The following is a 25,346-nucleotide window of genomic DNA, read 5'->3' on the forward strand; positions in this document are numbered from 1 at the left end:
GGTAAGCTTTAAGGAGTTCTGCGGGCGAACTAGTAATAAGACATAGGTAAAGAACTTATTAGTATTACATTCTTCTTAGCAGTATACAAAAATACCTTACAACGTGTCGTCGAAATTGACAACTGATACACTTAATAGGTTATTTTTATTTTAAAATTATCCCATTACAATTATTTATTGGTCAACTGGGCGTCTCCATGACATTGAGTACATTAGTTAATCTAACACAATCCTATCGTAGATTTAAATCTATTCTTTAAATTTCAGCCTAGGTACGATTTTATGAGTCCCATTAAATTTTGGAACCGACAGTAAATTATTCGTCATTCTTAAGATCATTACAACGTACGGCATCCATATCCAATCCCCCGAAGGAAGGACAGACTATCCTGCTACTACATGGTAAAATAGGTCTAGTCCCGACATGGCAGGCATGACCTAGTAGATCGTTACGCCAAGACGAGAGCGAAAAAAGTTATTTACAAATACGTTAGCTAATAGTTAGGATAAGAAATATTAATTGTATAAATGCCTTTCCTTGCCGCAAACGGTTGGTTAAACTATTCCCATAAAATTGATTAATCTACAGGACAATAGAAGGCCAATAGAATGCACCGTTACAAACCAGGGTATTTTTTTTTATTTCAGTTTCTAATGTCTGTTGCTATTAAAATACTAAAAATCGACATATAACTGCAATAATGGCCAGTGCTCTTATCTGACGTCAAATAACGCTACTGTCATTCCAGACAATTTTGGTCGTGTAATCGCGGCATAGCAAGTGTCAAACAACCGTTCAGCCCTTTTTTATAACTTTGTTTACATCCAATCTTCGTTCATTCAGCCGGAAACGTTGAATAAGCAAAAAGGTGATAATGTTGTTTGTTAATATTGCTTATTTGGGTTAAAGTTGTTTAATTTATATCGTTTTCTGATCGATTATAATTTTGTTTAGATGGCGTCCACAGTGGAACAGCCTAACCGGATAAATCCCACCTTAGAAGAACTCGCGGAGGAAAAACGGAAATTTCGATATCGAGGTAACCATGAGGGATCTTCACCACAAAAACAAATTATAGTAAGCAGTGGTTAACCTGTTGTTCATTTCGCTTCTTCGAATCATACCAAATCTAGCGGGTGCGTTTCTGGCAGCAGTCGGTTCAACGGCAGCCGTAGCTGGATTCAGTAAAGCAATCATGTCGGCGAAGAAATCGGACCCGAAGTATTTCGATAAAGGCCTGCACGGAAGCTTAGCGCTGCATGAGGCTGGTACGAGTTTGGCATTGCGAGCACTCGGCTGGGGTACACTGTATGCAATCCTTGGAACGGGAACTCTTTGCTACGGAATATGGAAGCTAAGCGGGGCGAGCAATGTAAGAACTGCTGCATTACAAGATGATACCGATTGGTAATGGCTTTTGAACAAATTTTTCTTACAGATGGAAGACTTTCGTGAATCAGTCGGTAAAGCATTGCCCCGAGTTCCTCGCAACGATCCACCAACGAGCCGTACTGAGTTTGAAGGGTTAACCGATCTCATGCAATACCTTACGACATGGGGAAAGGACGAGAAAAATGTTTCTTCCTTGCCGAACAAGCAGTCTAGTCCGTAGGGAATGTATTAAGTAATTTGGAAATCGCAGATCGAACCGAAAAGCTTAGCTGTAGTACGCCATTTCAGTGGCAACGCGGAATTCAATGTAAATAGAGAGTCAATGTATATAGTAATCCAAGTAATGAGATATTTATTTGTGCGATATGAGAATTTTAAAACATGCAATAATAATTTCTGGTAACGGAAACAAACATTAATGGCCACTTCAAACATAGCACCAATTCGACTCTCTTCTATCATCAGGCACACTTCCGGTTGTGGTGGAGGAAGAATTCACATCTGAATTGTTTAGATTCGTAACAATGTTACCATTCTTTGGTCCAAGTTTACTTCAACATTAACAAGCTATTGCTTAGCAGATCGTTCGTTCTGGAAATGGCAAAGAAGCTGGAAACAGTTACATCACATCAAAACCAACGGCGCAATTTCAAACTTACGTATTAATCAACGTGTCGTTTGCAGCAATTAAATCATCCACATCCGGACCATCATTCACGCAAGCCCGATTACTCTCGAAGCTTTCATTCGAAACGGACGATTGCAGTGGAGTCATTGGGCCACCGACCAGAAACTTTGGTTTACTGGTATTAGGTCGCGTCCGGTTAAAAGCAAACACAGGCGTCATATCGTCAAAGTCGACAAAACAAGAAGCACCATTCGTCCCATTCGATAGCTCTCCGTTACTAGTCGCGGTTTGGTGAGAATTGTCGATACTAAATAGCAGCTTCCACACTTCATCCTGATGTTCCAATGTTAGCCGGGCCAGTTCACGCTTATACTTTTCCGTCAGCTCAATTACTTTTTCCATCACTTTCTCAATCTCTTGCATCTCATGACGAATGTCAAGCAGTTGACTGAAAAGGAAGAACAAAACATGATTTAGGAATAAGTTAATTAGTATACCATGCATGAATATGAATGAATCTTTCGCAAATCTCTAAGAATCCCCAATCTCAGCTGAATCAGTGTTATTGAAGACTAGCAGTACTTGGGACATTTCATAAGCCGAGATTCATATGGATGAGTGTACCTCATACGCTTATACCAATCATGCCTAGCCTCTCACTTACCGTTGCAACTCCTGAAATCCTGGATCGCGTAACAACACATCCCGACGCTTCAGACACTCATACACGGCCTGCGACATATCCATGTGCGTTCTTTCGTTTGTAATTTTTTCCAATATCCTTGCCCGCGTCTGTTCGTACCGTCCTTCGACGTTTTTTAGCCCAAAGTAATCCTGCTGCTCATACTCGTGAAGCAGCGTGTGGCGTAACGCATCCCTGCTGCGCTTCAATACCGATTCGTACCGCCTACTGATCTTGTCAGCCATTTCGGCGAGCTTGCGCACGTTTGTTTCCATGCGAGTACACTTTTCCGTCCACTGCTCAGTGGCGGACACGAACGAAGCGGACGGTATTCGCTGGAGAATGAAACCAAAAACAATTTAAACCATATTTTTTTCACTCACACAAACCGTTATCTTACCTTTGCAGCGTTGAGTGCATCACGTGCATGGTGTACAGTAAGCTTATGATACTCCACACCACCCAGAATCGCGTACACCACCTTGTTCATCCGGCCAATTTCGTCCTTTCGTCGCGCAATACTATCATTCAGCGTCAGACCATAGTTCCGCACGCCATCCAGCACCAGCACATACAGCCGCTGTTCGCGGGCGATAAAGTAGTACGAGTTGGCAACGAACTGACGCAACATGTGCGGTTTCAGTTTAATTTTTATGTTCTGAAACACGTCCGTAATACTGTTCGGTATGCGCGGTTTGAGATCACGCTGGACGATACTTTCACGGGCTCCCCGATGTACGACGTACACCATCGGTTTACCGTAAAAGTCTGGGAGATACAGATCGTAGGGACGTGTATCATTTTCAACGCGCGGTTCGCGCTTCTGTTCCAGTGGAAGTATAAAATCGATCTCATCCACGGGGATGCCGGTCGCTTGATACACGTAGTCGCGCAACGTTGCCAAACTTGTTTCCGGCGTTACTTCGAGATCAATCCAACGACAATCGTAGAGCGAGAATAGTACCAACACACGCTGTTCCAGTATTTGATCGAGCAGGGAAAATATCTTCAGTACCGTCGAAGCACTTTGTTTCTCGTCGACAATTCTAACAGCTTTAGCACTATTTTCTCCACTCGAAGATGGTTCTCCTTTGCTGGGAGCAGTGTACGGCACATAACCGCGCTGTTTTGGATTCCACTCAAGCGCCAACGTAAACCACTTTTCCAGCTGCTTTCGCAGGCAGTCGGAAACATGATTTTCAGCAAATATTTCCGTATGATATGTGTAGTTTTCGCGGTTATCTTCCGTGATTGCAATGTCGGCCGATTTTTTCTGCTGCACGTGCATCATCCAGCGGGTAATTGGGGCGTGGGGTATGAAGGGACGCACGCCCGTAATAATCTCGAACCCAATCACACCCATAGACCAATAGTCCACGGAACAGTTGTACCGATCACAGTAAATCAGATCCGGTGCAATATACTCTACCGTTCCGACCAAGCTTGCGTTGAGACTCTGCTTATCCAATGCCTTCGCATAACCTAGATCTGTGAGCTGAAGAAAAACAATTAACCACCATAATCTACCGTGCGACACTATTCACGCAAAACTTACCTTATAGATGAACCGATCCCCGTGCTGCTTTAGCACCAAATTTTCCGGCTTTATGTCTCGGTGCGTTATTTTTAGACTGTGCAGATACGCAACAGCATTACGCAGCGAGCGTAATACATCCCGGACATCCTGTTCGCGTAAGCCGGAACAATTCTCTACCCGATTGAGTACGCGCCTCAAATCGCCACCCTCACAGTACTCCATACACAGCACCGGCAGTCCGTTGGCCGAGCTACGCAGCAGCTCCTGAATAAAGGTGACTGGTTGCACATTCACCGTCCTTACGATGTTTTCATTCTGGACGGTCTCTGTCATCAGCTTAACTTCGTTGCGCCATCGTTCGCAGTGCTTTTCGGTGATTTCACTACGATCTAGCAGAATGTGAAACTTCTTTATTGCTACAGAGAAACAGTGAATAGGGTGAGGAATTGATTAAGCGATATGTATGGCGGATAATGGTGCCCGTCTCATTCTGCATCTACTTACCCACGGTCTGTTGTGTTTGTTTGTTCTTCCAGAGAGTGACCACACCGAAACCTCCATTGCCCAAACGTTTCTCACGGCACCAGTCCCCGATGAGTGGAGGATCTTCAAATGGTTTAATCATCGTTTTTGCAAGGGATGTTGTCCAGTTGAAACGGGACCAGAAGAACTCTCCCGCAGAACAAAAGCGCACGCAATCGTGTTCTAATTTACCGGAGGAATGCAGCCGGAGTAGCTATATTTAACCTATCTGCCATACATTCCCGGTCGCCGGTGTAGGAATATCTGGCTGCTGATGCTGCGCGAACTAAGCCACAGGCTTGGCAACTTTATTGCGTTCTATAAATAAAGACTAAAGTTTTCTTTCCCTTCGCTACGAAAGAGAAATAACAACAAACAACGATTGCACAGTTTGACAGTTGTTAAGCGATGATTATACGGATCGCTGTGTGCACCGATACAGGTGGTTTGAAAAGTGCAATAAAATTGCAATTTCGTAAACAATGCAGTAATTATTGTTTGTTTGCCAAATGGATGTATTGTTTTTAGCTGGCTAGAGAAAAACCAAACAGTCATTTTCTATTCAGTACGATTTGAAAATAATTTTTTATTCACACACAAATCATGAAATTAATCCTCTTTCAGTAAATACAGACTCGTCTATCGTTTACCTTCCAACATGCTTCACATTTCTTGCGTTGCCGCGTTGAATGGTGTTTATGTAATTAATTATAGTTTTTAGTTTTTAAATTTTCAATTGATCGTAATTTTTGTAATATGGGACTCGTAATACGAATGTCAACTGTCAAACAGCTATAATTATAGCAATGTAATGACAGATTTACATCAAATTGATGGTCTAATCCACCTAGCGCGTCTGTGGGGCTAACATTTCTGAATCATCACATGTTTATCTAGATTTTTTTCCACTTCAATGGTGTTTTGCTTCAGCAAATGCTTAACGAAGAAAAGTTACAACTTTATCTTTGCTTTGTAACATAGTTCCAACGCTATTGCGTTTGCATAAGGTTAAGACTTTGATTCTTCGGTGCAACGAGTGCAATACTTTTCTACACCCGCAACAATGAAGGAATGTCCATCGCCGTGTTATGGTGGCATTCGAGCGAAGAAGCGAAGGAACGCAAGCATCACTCGGCGAAGAAAGAATCCGTACTCCCGACCGAAAAGCTGGTCAATCCCGAATTGTCCGCCGTCGGGCGGAATAAGAAGTGCCAACGGTGACCAAATAGTGTCGTGTTGAAGTTCCTCCAGGTGTTGCTAAAATCAGGTGTACTGTGTAGTGTGTGATACAATAATCTATACGGCCATCACATTCTTGGTAGCATACAAGCAGTTTCAACATTTTCCCCAAAACGAGAAGAAGCACGGGCAGGAGAATGTAGCAATAGCAACAACAATAACAGCAAACGGTTCAATTCGATACACTTGTCCGGAAAAGGTTCTTATTTAACTACGATTTCTCTGTGAAGTGCGATGCAACGAATGGTTTAGACAGCAAAAAAGGGAAGTAAACGAGCAGCAGTGCACGGTATCCTCCGGGGAGGGATTCATTAGCATCATCATCATCGTTTCGATTGGAGAATTTAATGCTGGAATGGGGTGGTGAATGTTGTTTGGAAGCTGTACGGGTTTGGTGACTAATAGAATGACCGAATAGGAGGAAACGTAGATAGAGAAGACGACCCGCGCAAAGCATACTTTGACCGCGTCGCAATATCGCGTGTGTGAGTGTTTGGTTCGAGCGCCCCAGCTAGAACCGAACGGGAGAAACAAATTGTGTTGTGCTTGCGGATTAGATTTCATACCAATACCGGGATATTAGATTTCCGATTCTTCAATCATCCACCGAAGTAGTCGCCATATACATTCCTGCGATGGCTTACATAAACGTTGCCGAATGGAGCCCGGACATGGTTACCGACTGGTTGAAAGGTAAGACAGCACGCACTGCACACAAACTGTCAATTTTCTATCACCAATTTGTCGATTTATTCTTGATCAAAAAGTGACATACACTATCGAAATTAATTACAAACTTTCAGGTGCGGCTTAGGCTAGCCAGCTATTCAATACAATCGAAGGGTAGTGAAGAATTATTGTGCGGAGTTTTCGCAGTAGAAAACAGATGCATGATAAGATTAAGGGTTGACAAAGATCGTGTCCTGAGCAGCATAGACTACTAAGATGTGTGGTTATTAGGATGTTGCCCTAACAACAAGAATTATTCCAACTTAGTACCATAAGGTTAATGACACTGATCAGATCGGAATAACAAACAAATCGGCCACCGAACGAGCTGCGATCGGAAGTAGCACACTCCAGTTGGTGCACGTAATGAAAGTGCAATTCAGCAATGGAACATTCCTTCATGCGCGTGCATGTATCATCAACGAATTTTCGTACACGACAAGCCAGTCCGTCATAAAGTAATAAGGTCAACAGAGGGTTTACCCTCGCCCATAGCACGATTGTACTGGGTGCAGCTGGGTCTGCGTTTAAAGCGATCCGCCATGTGTGTGGGGGAACATTTTTGGGATTGGCACACTGATGATAAGAGAGCACTGGTGGGACTTTCGTTCATTCTCTAACAAGCAAATCCTCCAGTGACCTTTACAACAAACGCAGCGAATGCCCCGCACCGGAGTGGGTGTGCCACCGAACAAACGGAAGCAAAATGTTCTCTAATTAGTGGAGAAAAAAAAAACTGTCAACACAGTGTTCAACGCGACCGCGACATACGAAGCACCCAATTCTGTCGTCAATTAATGATTTATGCAACTCATCCTATTTTTGCTACTCTCGCTTGTACGCTGAAACGCATTCATAAAATCGCACGATAATGATGATCTTAAATCCCTTTTCTTTTCCCACTTCTAACAGGTCTGGACAACTCCATGTACCATTATGTACAGTCGTTCACCAACAATGGGGTCGGCGGTAAGCAGCTGCTCAATATACGACCGTACGAGCTCGAACAGCTCGGTATGCACGTGATCGGCCATCAAGAAATCGTGCTGGAAGCGGTGGAAAATTTAAAAAACTCAGTAAGTATACTGTTTGTTACAGAAGTTGCTAGCTTGAGGGACAGTTTTGCGTAAACCGGGACACAAAATAATCGCAACACCGAACAAACATTTGAAACTTATTGTCCTGCTATTTTAACACTGTTGTAAGCTTGTTACGTACAAACTTTACACACCTCAGTTTATAATAAAAAATATGTTTTGGAACCGGTATGCCAGGTAAACAATTATGCTTATGGTTACAATTATTAAAACGGCAACACAAACTGGCTGTTGAACGTAAATAAAGATTAGTAAGATTTGTTTATTGTTCAGACTTGATGCCTGATACTGCGGTTGTTCAAAAATATTTAATTACATTTGTGATACACCGTTGCTGTGATTAAATGAAACCCTAGTGGCTTCATTATGGTACTAGAGGCTCCTTTGGCTGTGACCTAACTTTTTGGACTTTCTTTAACCTTATTTTTAAAGGAGTCGCTTATTATAAAACAGCCTGCTTAGCCTCGTGTTTGAATGAGTTTTGGTATCGACGAATCAAACTCTTATACATTACGAAGTCGGTTTCGGAGTTGACTACTAAATCGGCTCTGGATTTGAGTCCGGATTCGAATTAAATCTCCGAAGCAGACTTCGGTATAGTCCAGACAACTGGACTTAAATCCAGATTGTTTCTAGAGACGACAAACTCAACATTTTCCAGCTTATTAAGACCAACGCTTCCATTACGTCAGACACGACTAAAGTTCAATATCCCCTATTTCCTAGACACCAGTTCCATACAAATCCTTCTACCGGTCTGGGGTATTAATTAACATGAAACCTAGCGCGAATATTATTCCCTTCAAATGTTAAAACAGCACAGTTGTCCAGCACCATAAGAACCTCCAAAGAGATCCAATAAACCGTTTAATGATGGGGAAGCTAGTACGAAAGTTCTTCATTTTGAGTACATTTTGCCGCTCCTGCGTTACGGCAAATACAATCATGGAGATTGATGCTTCTTCATTCGGACAATGCTTGTAAAATAAAGTTTTCAGTGGCTTTCACAGATGGCATGTATGAGACTACTTCCAATTAGCACATATAAAACACTAATTCACATTTGCCAAAAGAACTCTCGGCTCTTCACATCCGCTGACCCCTCCTTCGTTCGGCCTTTCTGTTCATTTCATTTAAAAGACCATCACTTCTATAGACCACAAACGATTGTTAGGCCGCCGGTTTACCGCCGGATGGTAAACCTTTTTCCTCTGTTCTCTTTGCGCGCTTTACTGTGCGCTTGGATGCATCCCGTATTGCTGCTTTGTGTATGTTTACGCTTCCATCCTCTGCATCATGTTGCATCATGTTTTATCTTGCGTTTGCGTTTGAATGGCAATGCACATGCATCACATCACTTTGTTATGTCTCTCTGTGTGTGCAGTTTTGCATCGGCATTAGTCAGCAACAAGTTTTGTCCCGAGGAGTCGTGCGGAACTTAAGAAATACAAACATGTGTTGTACAAACTCTGGGCATAGTCGAGGAGTTCTGACCACACACACACACATTACACGGAGCCTTTGGGCTACTGATGTGCTTCATTCCGGCGGGTTTCCAGTTGCGCAACGAAAGATAAAAAAGGAGAACATTCTTATGTCCACAGAGGCACAAGCAGCAACATAACAACAACAGAAACTCTCTTTTCCGCGTAAAGCGAACGTGGTTCGTGCGCGCTTGTGGGGTTTGGATTGTTGGTCCAGTTTGTCCAGTCCGGTAGAATTTGTGCGGCAAAATGCGCGATTGCTTATCAGGGATCCCCGGAAATGGGGCTAGGCTTGGTCGTGCATGTCGCTGGCCCCTTCGACGGTGTGGCACTCCACCAAGGCAAACAACAAATCGCTTTCCGATCGTTTTCCCACCACACAAACACCAAACGGTGACAAATCACGTTTACGTTGTCGCAAACAAACTTGATCCCCTCATGTATGTTTTCTTTTCCTTTTCATTTTAGAACTACAACCTGGATAAGGAGAATCTACAGTTCCTGGCGCTGCATGTAGCAACTGCGGCCCATTCGCTATCGAAGCAGTTAGAATTTTCCGACCAGGAGAAACTCGAAACTACTGTACTGAAGGATATTACGCGTACGATCACGCACTTGAAAGCTTTAATTGAATGGCTCGATCGAGCGCCGTTTAGAGGTAAGAAAGTTGTTCCTATCAAGAACTAGGAACATTACGTAAGTGCGTAAGGAACATTACGAATGTTTTAATGTGCACTTTTCGTTTCATTTTTGCTTTACCTTCCGATATACACTCATAAACTAATACTTATCATTGTGTTACTTAACGACCAGGTCAAAAGAAATTCGATGAGCTGCGTAAACAGTGCATGCGATTCGGGTTGGAAGTGGCTACCGTTGCGATGCGCGATCGATTTTCACTCATGCCAGTACAGGCGGTAAAACACAACCGGCAGCACATAAACCTACCGACCGAATCACACTATAACTAACTGACATTTCGTTACAGATTCGTCAGAACGCCAAAAAGCTAGAAAATATTGGAGAGTACATCATTAAGGATATTATGGATCCGATCATACTGCAACCAGCCTCGCTGGATCTTGTGACGCTTAAGAAGCGTGAATCAGATCTCGGCTTTCTGATAATGCAAAGCTTCCACGGTGTACACCGGTAAGTACACGCCGTACAAGTGATAATGATGCTTTTCTTTTGAGTTTTCTTTTTGGTGGAAAGGTTTTTTTGACGCGGCATAAAAAAGGAAAGCCTTGCGGCAATTAGAAATTCATCCAATGTAATCGCTTCCTTTTTGTGTGTGTGTGTGTGTGTGTGTGTGTGTGTCGAAATTCTTTCGCTTTGTTCTTTGTGGAAAGTTATTTTGACTGATCACTTCAAACACAACGCACGGCAGCAAACATGCCACCCTTGTATCTTCTTCTAATCATCGCAAAAAGATCACTAAAACTCTGGTGAAAACATCATCCGTTGCTAATCATTCTTTGGGTTTTTGTTTTCATGTCACCTTCCGATGCTGCCTGCGGCGATGGTGGCTACTTTGGCTTCCTTCTGTACGCAACAATCTCACCATTTCTGTTTCACGCGACACAACGGCGACGATTCGTCAGTATTACTGAAATAAAGTTCAACTCACCCGCCCACAACTCTGGCAAGGTCGAGGATGGTGATGAAATAGTGCAAATCAACTACCAGACGGTGGTCGGCTGGGAGTATAAGAAGGTCCTGCAGCAGCTACAGGAATCACCGCCAGGTAGGTAGAAGCAGCCTTGTTTTGCTTTATTCTTTTCCAGTTGTTGGTTTTCCCTTTTTTGTTCCGAAACGCTCGTTGTCCTTTTGGTCGATGGCTCTTGTCGGGTTTCATTTTTTTTTTTGTTTATTATCCTTGCCTTGCACCGCTGTGCGGTCCATCATGCATGCGGTGCGTTCGATCATGAAACCAATCGATCGTAAATGAGCGAGAATGGAAGGCACAGGAAAGCAATAAGAGGATCAGATCGTATCAACCCACTTCTGTTGGGATAATTATTGCATATTTTTATTCTTACTACTTTAATTCTATCTTCATCTTCTTTTTCTCATTTTTGGTAACTTGAGTTTGCTTTGTAATGTGTGCTGCGGTTTCAAAAATGTTGTACAATGATCGCCAACAGCTTCTAGCTTAATTGTAAAGCTTCTTTAATGCATTTATTCCTCAACCCGGACATGCTTAACGACTGCTTTTGTTCATATTTTGCCTTGTTTTGTTCTTCACATTACAGATGTCCTGTTGACACTGAAAAAGCGCCCGAAGCATATCAAAATCTACGGACAAATCTACATCAAACCGTTTCGGTTACCGAGCAAAAAACGATCACTTCCCTACCGCTGGGATGAAAGTGTGCCAAGTCCACGGACAACGGACACTTTCGCACTGCAGGACTTCTCGCTACCACTCGATCGTGTCCCGGAAAAACACGTACCATCCGACTCCGAATCGGACGGTAGCGACATCCTTACGCCGACGGACGTAAAGGAGAAGGAAAAAGAGATCCGACTTTATCTGCCCAAACCAAGGGCTGTATTGCAGCGTCGGCACACTCTGTCCAGCTTCAAAGATTTGGTCGGTGTCACTTCGTGGCATGAGCGCAAAGGGAAACCGTTGTTGTCAAGCGATCTGCAAAGTTTGCGCGATAAGTCGGTTTCGTTTGGGTTTGGACTTGAAATGTCCCCTCGTCCAACGACCACCTGTCTCGGGCTGGTGGGAGGCACTGATAGTGCTGGTGTGCCGGCAAAGTGTAGCAGCTTCGGTGGGCTTAAAAGTTCCCTGCCCGACATTGTGCCGCAAGAGATTGCCGTCGCACCACCGAACGATCTTTCGATCATAGGGGCTAGTCCGGGCAGTAGCAGGGAGCTGGCAGACAGTGAGGCGTACAAGGCGGGCGTATCGAAAGTGGTCCGGTTTGAATCGAGCTCCAAAGCGGACCAGTGCCATGTGGATACAAAGTACACCTGCAAGGTGGACAGCACGGTGCTAGAAACGTTCGAACCAATACCGTACGTCGATGAAGATCCGCCGACCGTCATTCCACCGACCGTTACCGAGCGCGTCAAACGGTTCGAATCGTTTGCGAATCGAACGATCACGGCATCTGCCCTTACTAATGGTCAACAAACGGGAAGGTAAGCTATTTGTATTCGCGGGAATATTTGAATCTTACTCTGACCACGATATCTCTTGTTGTGTCCTTACTAACAGCAGCACGTTGGGTGTTGGAGTAACATCTGGCACAGTAACCTCTACGAAACCAATCCCAATGCAACGACAACTCGCAAAAGATCCAGAAGTAGCAGAAGCAATCAACATGGTTGTGGTAAATAGGGAAATGGTGAAACGGGGTCGATTGGATAAGAGTTACAGCACACCGGCATACGACGACGAGCTTTCCGATGTTCCACCGGCTATTGAACCACGCAAGGAGCATCTCCTCAAAGCACCACCGGTACCACCACCACGCCCGAAACGTACACTCGAAACGATTGGTGTCCCCGGTTCAGAAAAATCACCCTTAACTCCGGCTTCCGTGCCATCAATACCAAAGGTAGCGGCAGTTTTACAATTTCCCGACACGGCACCCGGATTCGTTTCCTCGCTCAGCAACACCCTCGATAGTCGTGAGGATAGTCCGAATAAATCGAAACTAGCAAATGTGATCGATCTGAAACAAAACCGCACACCACCACTCGCTACGATTGTACCAGGTACGGTCACACCACCGAAACCGGCCGAACGGACAGCAATTCCACCTATTCCGGCTTCCCGACCAGCAGCAGTAGTACCGCCAGCTAAACCCGCTCCTCCAAGCGAACTTTTGTCCGCTTCTCCGAATGCTCCAGCGGCCACCGTTCCAAGCATTCCCACGGATAGCAGCTCGGAGCTGCTGACACCGAACAAAACGAAGAGTCTCACGCTGAAGAAAAAGAACTCATTACTGTCGAAGCGTCGCAATGTGTCACTGAAAACGCTCTGCGTGAGTGATATTCAGGGCCATTTGTATCGACGCACCAAGGATCGAAGCGGCATGTCGTACTGGGCAAAATATTACTTCGTACTGATCGAAACGACGCTGTACGGATTTAATCGCAAAGAATCGGTGAAGGCGAACTGTATGATATTCCTGTCCGGGTTTACGATCTCTCTCGCCAAGGAGGTCCATTCGCGCCCTCACGCCTTCAAGGTGTACCATCCGAACAAAACGTTCTATTTCGCGGCCGAAACGCAGGAAGCACTGGTACAGTGGATGGAGTACATAAAGCAGGCCACTCTGAAGGGTGCTAGTTTGATATCAACTGAGACAGCTGATCATAATAGTTCGCGAGAACTGTTTACCGAAACGGATAGTTCGGACGATGAGCTTGGACTGATGGATAGCACACTGAAGCTAAACTTGCTCTGCACACCTTCACCCCAGATGACACCGGGAGCGGGACCATCCCACGGATCGTCTGGTGCCGATGGAACGCCAACGTCATCCAAACAGGACCGGTACCACCTTAACTTTGGATCGTTGAAAAAGTTCACTAAAATCGGTTCGGATACGAACCATGCTGCGGGCAGTGGTAAAAATGGTAGTGGGACGGGAAGCGGAAGTACGTCGTCCCAGGCCGCTAACACTACCAGCAGTTCCACCGGTGAAGGAAGCAAATTTTTCGGCTTCTTTTCTTCTCACCGTAACGTGGAAAAAAGCAATTCGAGTGAAATGCCGGTACCGACGTCACAATTCAAAAGCTATCGAAAGGTACCGGGAGCTGGTGGATTACAGATAGGGACGGCTTCTGTTTCTACGGAAGTGTTTCCACTTTCGAGCACGGTTCCGATCGGTGGGGTCGGTTCTTCGATGGCCAATGCAGCCGATGGAGGAAATTTTAGTGCCAGTAATCTTTCCCTTGCCTCTGGCGCGGGTGAAAAAACGGTCCTATCCGCACCAAAACCACCACCAAGAACGGCAACACCAACACCGCCACCGGTTATCATACGTGAACCGGTCACACCCACACTGTCCGATGCCGAGGAATTGCTTAATCAGGCAAAGAAAAGCAAACGTATCTCGCCGCACAACTATATCCACGCGTCGAACCCAAATTTGGTGGAGTTTGATTTTCAAACATCGAAAGCGATGGACTTTTCGGTGCCAAAGATACATTCGGCGAATACGTGGGACACCAGCACACACTCGCACAGCAACCTGCAGTCCATGATCACGCTAAAGGATCTGATGTTGCAGAAGCAGGCAGAAGAAGCGCAGGATATGTACAACAAGCGCGTTTGCCTTGGTGTGGAGAAGCTGGATGATCGGAAGGCACGACTGATCAGCACCGGTGGAACGGAACAGGTTGCATCGGTAAGCGTCGCACCCGCCATACCGGAATCGGTTAACAAGATTCAACGCCGTCAGCTACCGATAACGCCGGACTATGCACAAAGCTTCAAGCTGGACGATGAGGACATTTTGTACACGCGTAGCAAGGAGGGCCAAAAGTTGCGCGACTTTGGCTACGAAATGATATCCGGTGATGATGCGTTTTATCAGCATTTTAAACCCACCCGGTCGACCGTGGGAGCGTCTGGTTCGGGTGTGAACGGTGCCGGAGGTGTCGCAAGCAATGGAACAAATGGAACTGGTGGAACCACTGCTGGAACAAGTGGTAGTGGAAGTGGTGGCGGTGGTTCGATTAAGAAAAAAACATTCAACTGGATCAATTCTGATCGCAAACAAGCTGGTGGAGATAGTGCACACGCGGACGGATTGGTTGCGATTGGAGCTGCAACGAGTTCCTCCTCCCTGTTCGCTGGGTCGGGTGTTGTGCCGGAACAGCAACGAGCGGGTGGCAGTTTGTCGACGTCACTATCGCTGCGGGACAGCTTTAAGCGCAGCAAGAACAAAGCGGTCATTGCACGGCTCGATAACATTAAGGCAAGCAGTGAAAAGCTCTTCCAATTCAAGCAATCAAGCACCTCCGGTACGGGTGCGAGTAGCAATAATAACGATAAGGAATCGCTCAAAACGAAACAACTCGACAAACCGGCCGCCCCGGGCACGATGGTGAACGTGAACCTGAAACATCAACCACAGTCCCATCCGTTAACGCCGTTTACAAACATTGTAGGTGGCCTTGGTGGGAAGAAGAACAATAACGAACTGAATGCGGCCCTTGAACAACATTCCGCGATGCTATTCCAACAAACGGCTGTGTCAGTGAGCAATAATGGTGGTGGTGGTACGGGAACGGGATCGACAAGTAGTGCGTTTATTGGTGGACTAAAAAAATCCAACACGTGCAATAGTTCGTCGGATTTTAAGGAAAACTCCAGTAAGCTGCAAAATATGCGTAAAAATTCTGCCCCAGAAAGAGGTGCTAGTGGAGGAGGCGGAGGTGGTGCTAATGGGAATGGTACTAATGGAGGTGGTGGAGCGGGGGCCGGCAGCAATGGGGCCACTTCGTACTTTACGAAACTTAGCTTCAGTTCTACGAAAACTGCGAAGGAGAAAAAATTGCTCGGTTCACCTGGATTGCATCGTGCGATCTTTGGCAAGAATCATCACAATCATGGCAGCGATAATAGCCAGCCTACTGTGATCGATCATGAGGTGTTTTCACCTATTACCTTTCCGAAGGTAGGTCTTGCTAAGTTACGGGAACAGTTTACAGTTTGAATTGCCTAACGAAATACATATTTTGTCCCTTTTCCAGGTACCAGCGACTCTTCCAATGGACAGCGCAACTACAAATAGTACGACCGCCGGAACCGGATCTGGACAACCGGCTCATCCTGCTATATCCAGCGCTTCTTCTGCGGCTGTGTTGGTGCCAAACTTTGGTCCAAATCTAGTGGCCGTTGCACGAAATTCTCCAGATTACCCAAACATGGAATATCCACCAGTATTTGAACCGGAAACGTACTCTCTGAGTGATCCAAACGCGAGCCTTACGCTGCTAAAGCGTCGTCAAAATCATCACCATCACCACCACCATCATCATCATCACCACCATCAGAAATGACGACATGAAAAACGGCTCGCAACGGTGCGAGAACATGAAACGGGATAAAGTTTCGAGGCTCCTTCTTGGTGGGTGCCGCTTGTTTGGAAAATGAAGATTTGTTTGGATTATGCTAGTTGTTTAGTGTAAAACAGTACACACCATTCTGCCATTTCTGTTGGTTCGAAACCACAAACTCCACAACTCGGTGCGTAAAGTTAGACGGATATGAAGGAGAGGTGTAAAGCGGAGTGCTGATGCTTTTTCCGCTTTTATTTAGGATTTCCATGTAGCCCACACAACAAGGCAAGGCCATTATTATGAACAAACAAATATTTAAACAACATTGATATTGTACGATAAATGATTGCACTGAACTGAACGAGGGAGAAAGAGTTGGGGGGAAGCGAAGGTTAGTTTTTTTCGCGTGTAAAATTAGATTGAAAACGGGGAGAGAAAGATGATAGAAGAAACAAGAACAACAAAACAGCAACAATATTGTTGAAATGTGATTTTAGAACCTATCTAGGTATATTTTCGATGTTGATGCATAGCCTTTTAGAGTGTCTAGAAATACACAGAAGAAGTCTCCGTTACTCCTAATTAGGTGCCGAACACATGTGCATGCTGGTGTTTTGCAGCAGTAGAAACAGAACAGGAAATCTCTATTTAAACATACTTTACTATTTACTGCAGAGCGTATTATTTAACTTAAAAAAACATTCATCGTTCGCGTGCACAACAAACGATAAATTAAATCAACATGTGTAAGTTGCTCGTGGTGAAGAGAAAACGTGGAGCAGGTAGCAGTAGTAGTAGTAGTAGTAGTAGTATTATAACAAAAGCTGTTTCTTGCATCGGATTAGAGGTTGTTATTTGAACAGAAGACACCAAAACTGAAACTGTTTGCAAAATCCAGATATTTTCCAGATATTACATTGTTAGTTACATAGCAGTTTAATGTAACAAAGCAATCAGTTGAATATATATATATGAACCCTCTGCGTACAACACTGATGAAAAGCCCACAATTATAATACATGTAGCCCGTACACATTCCTATTCATGCGTTATGCAAAATGATGAAAATTTGAGCAGCAGGAAATATGTTGCAGTACCATACCACTAGTTCCTCCCTCACAGGCCAATATGTAGATCGCTAGAATATTGATTAGATGTGTGAAAAAGTAGCAAAAACTCCGCTAGCCATGGTTGTATGGCCTAATTCGCAATGCATTGTTGAGGTTTGTTTTCTGCACATGAAACTGATACACATAATAAATAGTGCCTTATGATTAAGAATTCTGGTTTCAGTTGTGATTTATTGTGAGTATTTTGCAACGGATAAATAATTTGAAAACAATAATCAAAATTTTGACCATAAAATGGAACTTCCATCTTCCTGTGTGAAATGCTTTGGTATGAACATATTTAGAACAAAAATTGATTACAATCAAATGATTTGTTCAATAGAAACTGGAATTTTATCTGGGATATAAACTAAGACCTTGTTTATCTGCTTTCTTTAGGGTTTAATTTGCTAAAAACGTATTTTTGAAACAGTGATATTTGCCACTGATCTGTCAAAGTGTACCACCGACTCGAGCTGTCATTTATCTACAACCCTTGACCAACGTTGCTTGTCAAACCAGTGTGAACACCTTTCCTTCATACACTTTGTTCCAGCGTACAGAAATTCGATAGCAAATTTCAATCCGCTGGGAAGGAGACTTTTTTCGCGGACGGGTCCTATTTTCACAATGTTCGCCCAGCATCGCCAACGTAGTATTTAGGGTGTGAGTGTACTTTTTCCAATGTGACAACCGTGTGAAAGCAATTCGTGCATGTGCTACGCTGTGGATGGAAAAATCTGACACGACATACCTTCCTTCGTGGAGTTGATTCCGGGATTTAAGTGCAGTTTTGGTGCGAGACGGGGCTGGGTCGTCGTCGTCGTGATCGGATTTTTCATTCCGCGAGACAACCGTAGCCAGTGCGGTGTGTAACAAGGTGCCTGATAGCCAATATCGCAACCATCTAATATTCAATTTCGAGCTGCAAGTGGAAGGAATTGTGCAGTGCGTCCGAGTGTGTCCACAATGTCAACTCTGAAGGGTGCCTGGGGCCGTCCATAACATGGTCCGTGATTGTGAGAAAACGCAAAACCATTCCACCACCACCCCGAGTTCGGTGATGACAAATGGGAAAATTGCAGTCGCAGCGAGCCAAATTCGTCACTTGCCTTGCCTCGATACTTGGCGCTTGGTCGCGTTCCATATCTAGCAGTATAGCACAGTCTCGGGTTTATGTTACTACCAGCCGATCCGTCGTGATTCATTCAAAAACTGTGCGTGTATCATCTCGTGTGCGTGCGTGTATATGTGTGAGCAATAGGATAGCATGAAAGGAACAAGCATCGTGCGGTCGTGAATCGGGGCCAACATAATTTGCAACTTGCCATCACTTTCGTCACTCTCCGACTTCTGCTTGCGGTTTGCTGCATACACCTAGGAATGTCTTGGGTTCCAATCACACAATGACCCATGAGCAGGAAAACTTCCCTACATAGAATCGCAACACCCATTGATAATGCACCAACAGTGGAAATACTCTTACAATCGGTGCGGGAAAGGCTAAGGTGTGTCTGGTACGCCAAGCTGACCAATGTACTGCAGGGAGCGGTAGTACATTTGTCGCCGTGCTTGTGTGCGCTCCTCACACGTCCACTTGTCGCCGTGTTTCATGTAACACACACTCGCGCACAGACGGATGGTCCGTCCGGTGAAGGTGGAAAATATCGAGCGGAAAACTTATTGATTTCCCTTTGCGTTTCTTACGAGGGAAGAGAAAGGGAACATGCTGCCGGCTACCGAGTTAGAGTATGGGTTGTGGCCAACTTGCCGTGCTGCTTACTAATTCGCATAAGAAACCAAACACAAGCGGTACAGTAGGGACCGCCACTGCAAACGTAATGTACAAGGAAAAAAACGCCCCACGGTTGGTGGAGTTTTCGCTTTTCCCGGCACAGGGCGTGTATGTGGGGTGGGAAGGCAGAAAAAAGCATTTGTGGGCCAAGCCCCAGTCGGTGATAACGCGGCCCTAGGGCTGCCGGTCCAGCGGGCGCTGTTTTGGGAACGAGGAAAAGCTATCCACTGGAGCGTGTAGGAAAATCCTCGGTTGGTCGATGCAAAACTCAGCAAGTGGAGGTAGCCAGCAGAAAGTTACATTTGCTTACAATATTTCACTGTACACGGGTGGGTTTTTTTCCGGAGCAGGGTGCCTAGTAGAAATACAGCCGTGAAAATTTGTATTACAACACATGTACCTGTAGTTGTGTGTGTATGCGGTATGTAAAGGAAATCAATTCACATTTTCGCACAGGTAGCGTTGCCCATTGCAGTTGGGGTTTCAACGACAGTTTCCTTGTCAAGGAAGAATCACCTGCCATTGGATTGAAGGTGACGTTTCCCATTTAGTTCTTATCGAAGGGAAAGGTGGAAAACGGTGGACAAACCCCCTTTTTGCCACTAAGAGACGGCATGGAATGTTTGACCTTGTTTAAAGGCACAATTCAATTGCTTTTTTTTAATGGAATGAGATTTTGTTGAGAATTCACACTAAAAAAAATTCAAGAATTTTAGACATTTCAAAAGAAGTATACAACTTTTAAAATCTCGAAATATAACATTTTTTATTATTATTATGATTACTTTCAATTTGCAGAGTAGTACGATTGAGTAGTATAACGTGTTTCTTTCGTGTACAATAAAAAGGGGGCACAATACATCATCCCTCGGGGAAGTAAGTAGTAGCGAATCTAGGCGCCCACAAGGTGTACTAAAATTTCTACCGTAAATCACCCATCGTTAGAAAGTGAAAAAGTGTTGAAAAAGGTTAAAACGAAACGAGTGTTTGTGTCCACACAGTTCTATAGTGTTCTTAGTTAAATGAATGTAACCTAGCAACAAGAAATCATCCAGTAGTTGCTCCGTAGCGAAGGTAAAATTTGCAATTTTCTAGTGTGCATTTCATGATTTCATTACGACGAGAATAATATATCTGCAATACGAGTGTTTGAGTGCATCAGTGTGTGTCGAATAAGAAATACCAGCAAAAGCCCCCCTTGGCGACCGATCAAATCATCCGTCGCTTGAAGTAAAGGAAGCTATCGCTTCCGGTTTCGGTCGAAGGGTGAACAGGTGTGTATACGTTAGAACACACACACCTAGAGCATCGAAAATATTTTCGTGTGCGCGGTTAAGGGTTGCAGTAAGTAAGGGCGATGGCTTCCGGAGATACGGCTGCCATCGATACGATCGACGTCGAGTCGGCCCTATCTACGAAAAACTCCGAATTTACCAGCAGCAGTAAGGATCAGCAACTGGAGCTAGACGAATATGGTAAGTGTGATTGAGATTGTTGTTTTATCCCCAAGATAAATATTAATCTTGGTTTCCTTCGTTTTTTCCAGGAAAATTCATCAAAGATACACCGGGAAAATTTATCATGGCAGACGGGGTAAGTTGTGAGCGATTAATAATTGAACTAGAAATAGGCATATTAGCATCCAGATGAAACGAGAGTACAAATTTCTAATTACTCCTACAAATAGACGAATCCAACATAGTAGCGAGTACCTGCAACGCATACCATTTCAACACCTTCGGCTGTATGCAAAATGTATGCTTGATATTTGCGTGTTCTGTTCAATATATTCATGCCACGCTCGTGAAGGACCCGTACCCTGCATGCTCACGGGGCAAGTGAACGTGAACTGCCCGGTATTAAAAATGTTATACAGCATTTACGAAGCCATTCACTGCGACGCCTACGAGCTGGAACATACGGGGGTTTTCCCCTTTTGTTCCTGCTGGCGGGTTAAATAAACGTCCCGAAAGGACGCACGCTCTCTCTAACCCAAAAACGTGCCGGAGAACATATTGATTGACCCATATTTCGTACACCTTCCGGCACATCACTTTCGGTTTCTTAATGGCAACCCGCGATGGAGGCGTACGGTGGTAGATATAAAAAATCACTGGACATAAGATTTCGATTTCGTTTCTCCCCGTTGACCCGAACCGGTTGCGTTGGTGTGCAAACTTTACGCGCACAGGCAAGCTTGTTGTTTATGGAGTGTCTGTTTGGTACTGCGGATGATATTGTACGTTGGATGCATAATTTAGTTGCTACTAAATATTTGTAAAGCAATTTGCTACACGACGGGGACAACAAGAAGGTTAATGGTTCTGGTGTCCTTTTGGCCCAAGGATGTTGGACTGAAAAATCCAACTCCCGCAACCAACCCCCTTCAGAAGTTCATACCATCCCGTCCCTGTCCTTGCACGAATTCTGACGTGTGGGAAGATAAAATTAAACTTGTTTCAAGTGAAATATTCGATTAGCGGGGAACGAGCGTGTCTTGTAGTTTAACAAGGTTGTAGCATTTCAGCTAGAATCAGATTCACTTCTCCTTTCATGTTATTGAATTTTAACCACTATTTTTTTTGTTTTACGGGGTCTGGGATGGGATTTATAGAATATTTTACAATATGCGTCATAACTCATTACAAATCAATGAACCGTGTGCCAACTCAACTTAATGGGCCGGAGGACAAAAAGACCCCGATAGGAACAGAAGCAATCATTAACTTAGCTTACATGCTTACATCATTAGTATGCTGATCTTTTCGGCAAGAACGTCGGATATATCTTAGTCAAGTCGATGATGTGTCCTTTGCGATAGGGAACCACCTACAAAGGTCATCGAATATTGCAAGACAGGCTGTAAGGGCCTTCGCATGCCACCGGAGACGTAGAGCTTGGTTTAATTTGGTAAATGTTTTGCTACAATTAAACAAATTGGAATTGGTTTTAGTATTCCCTACGGAGGTGGAAAGTTTATCAACATCCCTTCAGACCGACCGACTACCGACTTGAGGACATTGACCTTTCCGCATACAGTAGAGTCTTTGTTTTTACCAAACGGAACAGAATCAAAATTTTTGGAATTCATTAGATGAGGGCAAACATGTCTTGCCTGTGGGAATTTGCTTTTCATTTGAGAGAACAGTGCCAAGTTTGATAAGTTTTGCTTATGCAAAATATCAGACAAGGTCGTGTTACGGGGAAACCGCCAGCACGATGACCCTATTTTCCATGGGAATTCCCTTTGCCACAATTTGCTCTACTCTCAAACAACCGCTACTATTAAGTGCCCCGCGGTCCGCAAATCCACCTTTTAAAGGTTGGCTGATTCGACGAAAAACATGCTAACGAATGTTTGCCTCCAAGCGTGATATACATAACCCCTCCGCGGCAACTCTAAGCAGGAAGGGAAGCAGGTCTAGTGCTCGCGGAGTGTGGACCCTTCCATTTATAGGGGGCACTCTTTCGTTATTCCCCCTTAGATTTCCCACGTGTCGCGTGTGTGGGTCATGCCACGGCACGAAACACGCGCACTTACTATCGCTTTCGTATCACCCGAAGGCCCGAATCGAGCGAGCCCACCGAGGTAAGCGAAATCTTCCAAATAGCGCGTTTTATGTCCGTAGCGAACTTTTGAACTGCCGCTGTGTATGAACGGACGGACGGCATCGGACTCCCGGTTTGGGGTATGGTGGCGTGGCGTAACTGGGGAGTTTCGCGTTACAGCTATTTATGGAATGGTATGTGGCCAGTTAGTGTGAACAATAGTGGGAGCATAGCGGGCAGATCGTTGCTACCAGTTGCTCACGCCATTCGACCGGTTGGTTTTGAATTTTGTACAGCGCAAACAGCACTTTAGAATAGCGATACAATACTTGGACCCTACAAAACAAAAGCAGCTTCAAATAGAATGTGAACCAATGGTAAAAAATGGTATGCAATTAATATGGGGATAGCACAAAAAAAACTGTGTGTTGCAGTGCCGATGAAGAATCTATTATCGTTTTGTCTCACAGATGATTGTATCTCTTGGTCCACGGTTCTCATAACGCTCAAGTATCTAGAAGTAGTGCAACGCACAACAAAGGTTAATCATTCTGTTATCTAAACATAGCGACCGACCGGCCACCGCCACGAATGATGTCAATGAATTCGTTAGTGGCTTTGGTCTCTATTAGTATACTAAACGCTAGCCTGACCTTCGATCAAGATAGGAGGCTGGAAGTTCGAGCAACCGTTCTGTCTTCAGCGAACCTGAAACTTTAGTTTGCCAAGCCTTTGCAGCATACTGGATCACGGTTTTTCTCAAGGTACCGCGACATACCGTTTGTTTTGTCACAATTCTACTAAGAACAGCATGCGCCGTTGTTGCTCTGCTGGATTTGAGATCATGGTTTTCAACTTATAACTCAATTCCAACATTAATACTGTGTGTGGGAACGCACAGCGCAATGTGTTTTTGTTTCACTTTGTTAGTGTTGTGTACAACGATTGAGCGGAAAACGTGTGGAAATAATAGAAACAATAGGGATTTTCCAAGCGGCGGTAAATACCATGATCACAGTGATACGGGGGCTAAAAAAAGGGGAAAAATCAATGGAAAAAATGTTAGCTGATGAAATTATCATAACCATGTTAAAGTGTTTCAAAACAAATAGCTCTTGGTATGCAAAAGACTCTTCCTAGTTGATTTGTTGTGATGGGATGTTGTGTCGGCGAGAGCGCGCGCTCTCTGCACTTGGCTCAACGTTAATTGGAGGAAAATGACACCCTTATATAAGATTGAGTGTCCCATCAAGAACGGTTTGGCGTTCGAATGAGATAAATGGAATGAATTGATCGCTTAATAGTCACGATTTCATCACCTCTAATTGATAGCACGGGGGAAGGTTGTAATCTTTGAAGAGACTGCTGATATTCGAATCTTAATTGCGCGAACAAATTGTTGCTTCTTGTTTCCACTGACGCATTTATGTATCAGTAGAGTCACATCAGCTTTCTGCAAGAGGGAGAGGAGTGCGCAAAGATTTAAACGTGTTTTAGAACCAGAACCGATAGGTTTTGAAACGATATGTTTGTGTTATCAGATCGTGGACTTAATCCAAAATAACCCAAAAACACTGAACAAATGGTTTTAAATAGTTCCTTAACCCCCATGCAATCTATTGGAGGGTTTCTACGATAGCTTTAATTTTTAAATACTTGATGACTTCACAAATTCTAGCACATTTAACAAACATCCTAATTTATGTATCTTGTTTTGTCTTTATTCTCGAAACGTCTTTCTCCCTCCAGCAGCAGCACAGCCTGCCCGCCCGTAGCCGTCAAGGGATCTTGACCGCTGCAGAGCTCCAGAGAAGTGTGTGCTTCTGTGCTCATTAGTGCAAACAGTTTCTTCTGGCATTCTCGAGTGTGAGGTGAAAAAGGGTAGCTGTAGCAAAAAATGCATCGTAACGAATGTATTTCGTACCACACTGCTCTAATGGTTGTTTTATGTTGGGTCGCTTGTACAGCCGTACAGCCAAACCGGGATTTACCACAAATGACGACGACGTGTTGGTCCTTAACTAACCTGCCCCGGCACAGCGTAAAACAGCGTTGTGGAGAGATATTTTTACCACCGTACTTTATGGCATACATTATTGCCATTCAAAACAATGCTTTAAAGAAGCCTAAAATCATAAAAAAGTATACTTGTTTTACTATCTTCTCTTGTGTACTCCCATTTATTATTCCTTTTGCTTAGGGAGGTAAAATCCATCATTTGCACACATTTTTCTTCCATTTGTTTCTTTGCCGTGATCATACTTTCGAAGGCCCAAAGATTTAACGAGAAAGGCACCCCATAAAGCGGCTAAATATTTGCCCAGAGCGTTGTTATGGTGTCGGAACTTCCTTTTTGTGTGGTATGGAAAAAAACGAACGGAATTGCGACAAGTGCTTGGCTGTATGAAGGGCTTTTTTGTGGTGTTTGGCAGATAAAATCAAGATCATTCGCCTTTACATAACTACCATTCTCTGCCGCAAAATAGGTGCTGTGAAAGATTTATTGGGAACCTTTCCCATGGCAGCAGGACAATGTTTTAGGGACAA

General features: G+C 44.3%; 4 protein-coding genes across 9 annotated transcripts in view; 3 read left to right on the forward strand and 1 right to left on the reverse strand.

Moving 5' to 3' along the window:
* The first annotated feature begins 840 nt into the window (after positions 1-840).
* Positions 841-1,812, forward strand: LOC128301462 (transmembrane protein 242). The gene is made up of 4 exons (XM_053037962.1): positions 841-869; positions 956-1,040; positions 1,135-1,373; positions 1,440-1,812. The coding sequence occupies exons 2-4, from the start codon at positions 956-958 to the stop codon at positions 1,611-1,613; spliced, it is 498 nt and encodes a 165-aa protein (XP_052893922.1). The 5' UTR covers positions 841-869; the 3' UTR covers positions 1,614-1,812.
* On the reverse strand, positions 1,729-5,032 carry LOC128301461 (inhibitor of nuclear factor kappa-B kinase subunit beta). The gene is made up of 6 exons (XM_053037960.1): positions 4,745-5,032; positions 4,259-4,656; positions 3,104-4,198; positions 2,686-3,038; positions 2,053-2,469; positions 1,729-1,984 (listed from the first exon to the last, which is right to left on the reverse strand). The coding sequence occupies exons 1-6, from the start codon at positions 4,863-4,865 to the stop codon at positions 1,942-1,944; spliced, it is 2,427 nt and encodes an 808-aa protein (XP_052893920.1). The 5' UTR covers positions 4,866-5,032; the 3' UTR covers positions 1,729-1,941.
* Positions 5,033-6,636: 1,604 nt separating this feature from the next.
* LOC128300432 (uncharacterized) lies at positions 6,637-17,677 on the forward strand. Its single transcript, XM_053036479.1, has 9 exons — positions 6,637-6,694; positions 7,643-7,806; positions 9,780-9,969; positions 10,125-10,228; positions 10,300-10,463; positions 10,916-11,058; positions 11,567-12,467; positions 12,544-15,961; positions 16,038-17,677. The coding sequence occupies exons 1-9, from the start codon at positions 6,637-6,639 to the stop codon at positions 16,344-16,346; spliced, it is 5,451 nt and encodes a 1,816-aa protein (XP_052892439.1). The 3' UTR covers positions 16,347-17,677.
* A 2,625-nt stretch (positions 17,678-20,302) lies between these two features.
* LOC128305166 (phosphatidylinositol 4-phosphate 5-kinase type-1 gamma) overlaps positions 20,303-25,346 on the forward strand; it is a 41,759-nt gene continuing 36,715 nt past the window's right edge. For all 6 annotated transcript variants that reach the window (XR_008287449.1, XM_053042490.1, XM_053042491.1 and 3 more), the window contains exons 1-2: positions 20,303-20,725; positions 20,797-20,843. Coding sequence is in view for 5 of the 6 variants with exons in the window: in XM_053042490.1 (XP_052898450.1) it covers positions 20,608-20,725; positions 20,797-20,843 (165 nt within the window). In the remaining variant the exon portion in view is untranslated. The remainder of the gene's footprint in view (positions 20,726-20,796; positions 20,844-25,346) is intronic.

The sequence above is a fragment of the Anopheles moucheti genome, chromosome 3 (genome assembly GCF_943734755.1).
Source record: "Anopheles moucheti chromosome 3, idAnoMoucSN_F20_07, whole genome shotgun sequence".
Taxonomy (NCBI): domain Eukaryota; kingdom Metazoa; phylum Arthropoda; class Insecta; order Diptera; family Culicidae; genus Anopheles; species Anopheles moucheti.

Excerpts from the sequence above, each read along its gene's own strand:
- LOC128301462 (XM_053037962.1), top strand. The coding sequence starts at position 956 with ATGGCGTCCACAGTGGAACAGCCTAACCGGATAAATCCCACCTTAGAA. Across the intron at positions 1,041-1,134 it reads ACGGAAATTTCGATATCGAG|CGGGTGCGTTTCTGGCAGCA; the intron begins GTAACCATGAGG and ends TACCAAATCTAG. Across the intron at positions 1,374-1,439 it reads AGCTAAGCGGGGCGAGCAAT|ATGGAAGACTTTCGTGAATC; the intron begins GTAAGAACTGCT and ends TTTTTCTTACAG.
- LOC128301461 (XM_053037960.1), bottom strand. The coding sequence starts at position 4,865 with ATGATTAAACCATTTGAAGATCCTCCACTCATCGGGGACTGGTGCCGT. Across the intron at positions 4,657-4,744 it reads ACAAACACAACAGACCGTGG|CAATAAAGAAGTTTCACATT; the intron begins GTAAGTAGATGC and ends GTTTCTCTGTAG. Across the intron at positions 3,039-3,103 it reads ATGCACTCAACGCTGCAAAG|CGAATACCGTCCGCTTCGTT; the intron begins GTAAGATAACGG and ends TTCATTCTCCAG.
- LOC128300432 (XM_053036479.1), top strand. The coding sequence starts at position 6,637 with ATGGCTTACATAAACGTTGCCGAATGGAGCCCGGACATGGTTACCGAC. Across the intron at positions 6,695-7,642 it reads GGTTACCGACTGGTTGAAAG|GTCTGGACAACTCCATGTAC; the intron begins GTAAGACAGCAC and ends CACTTCTAACAG. Across the intron at positions 9,970-10,124 it reads CGATCGAGCGCCGTTTAGAG|GTCAAAAGAAATTCGATGAG; the intron begins GTAAGAAAGTTG and ends CTTAACGACCAG.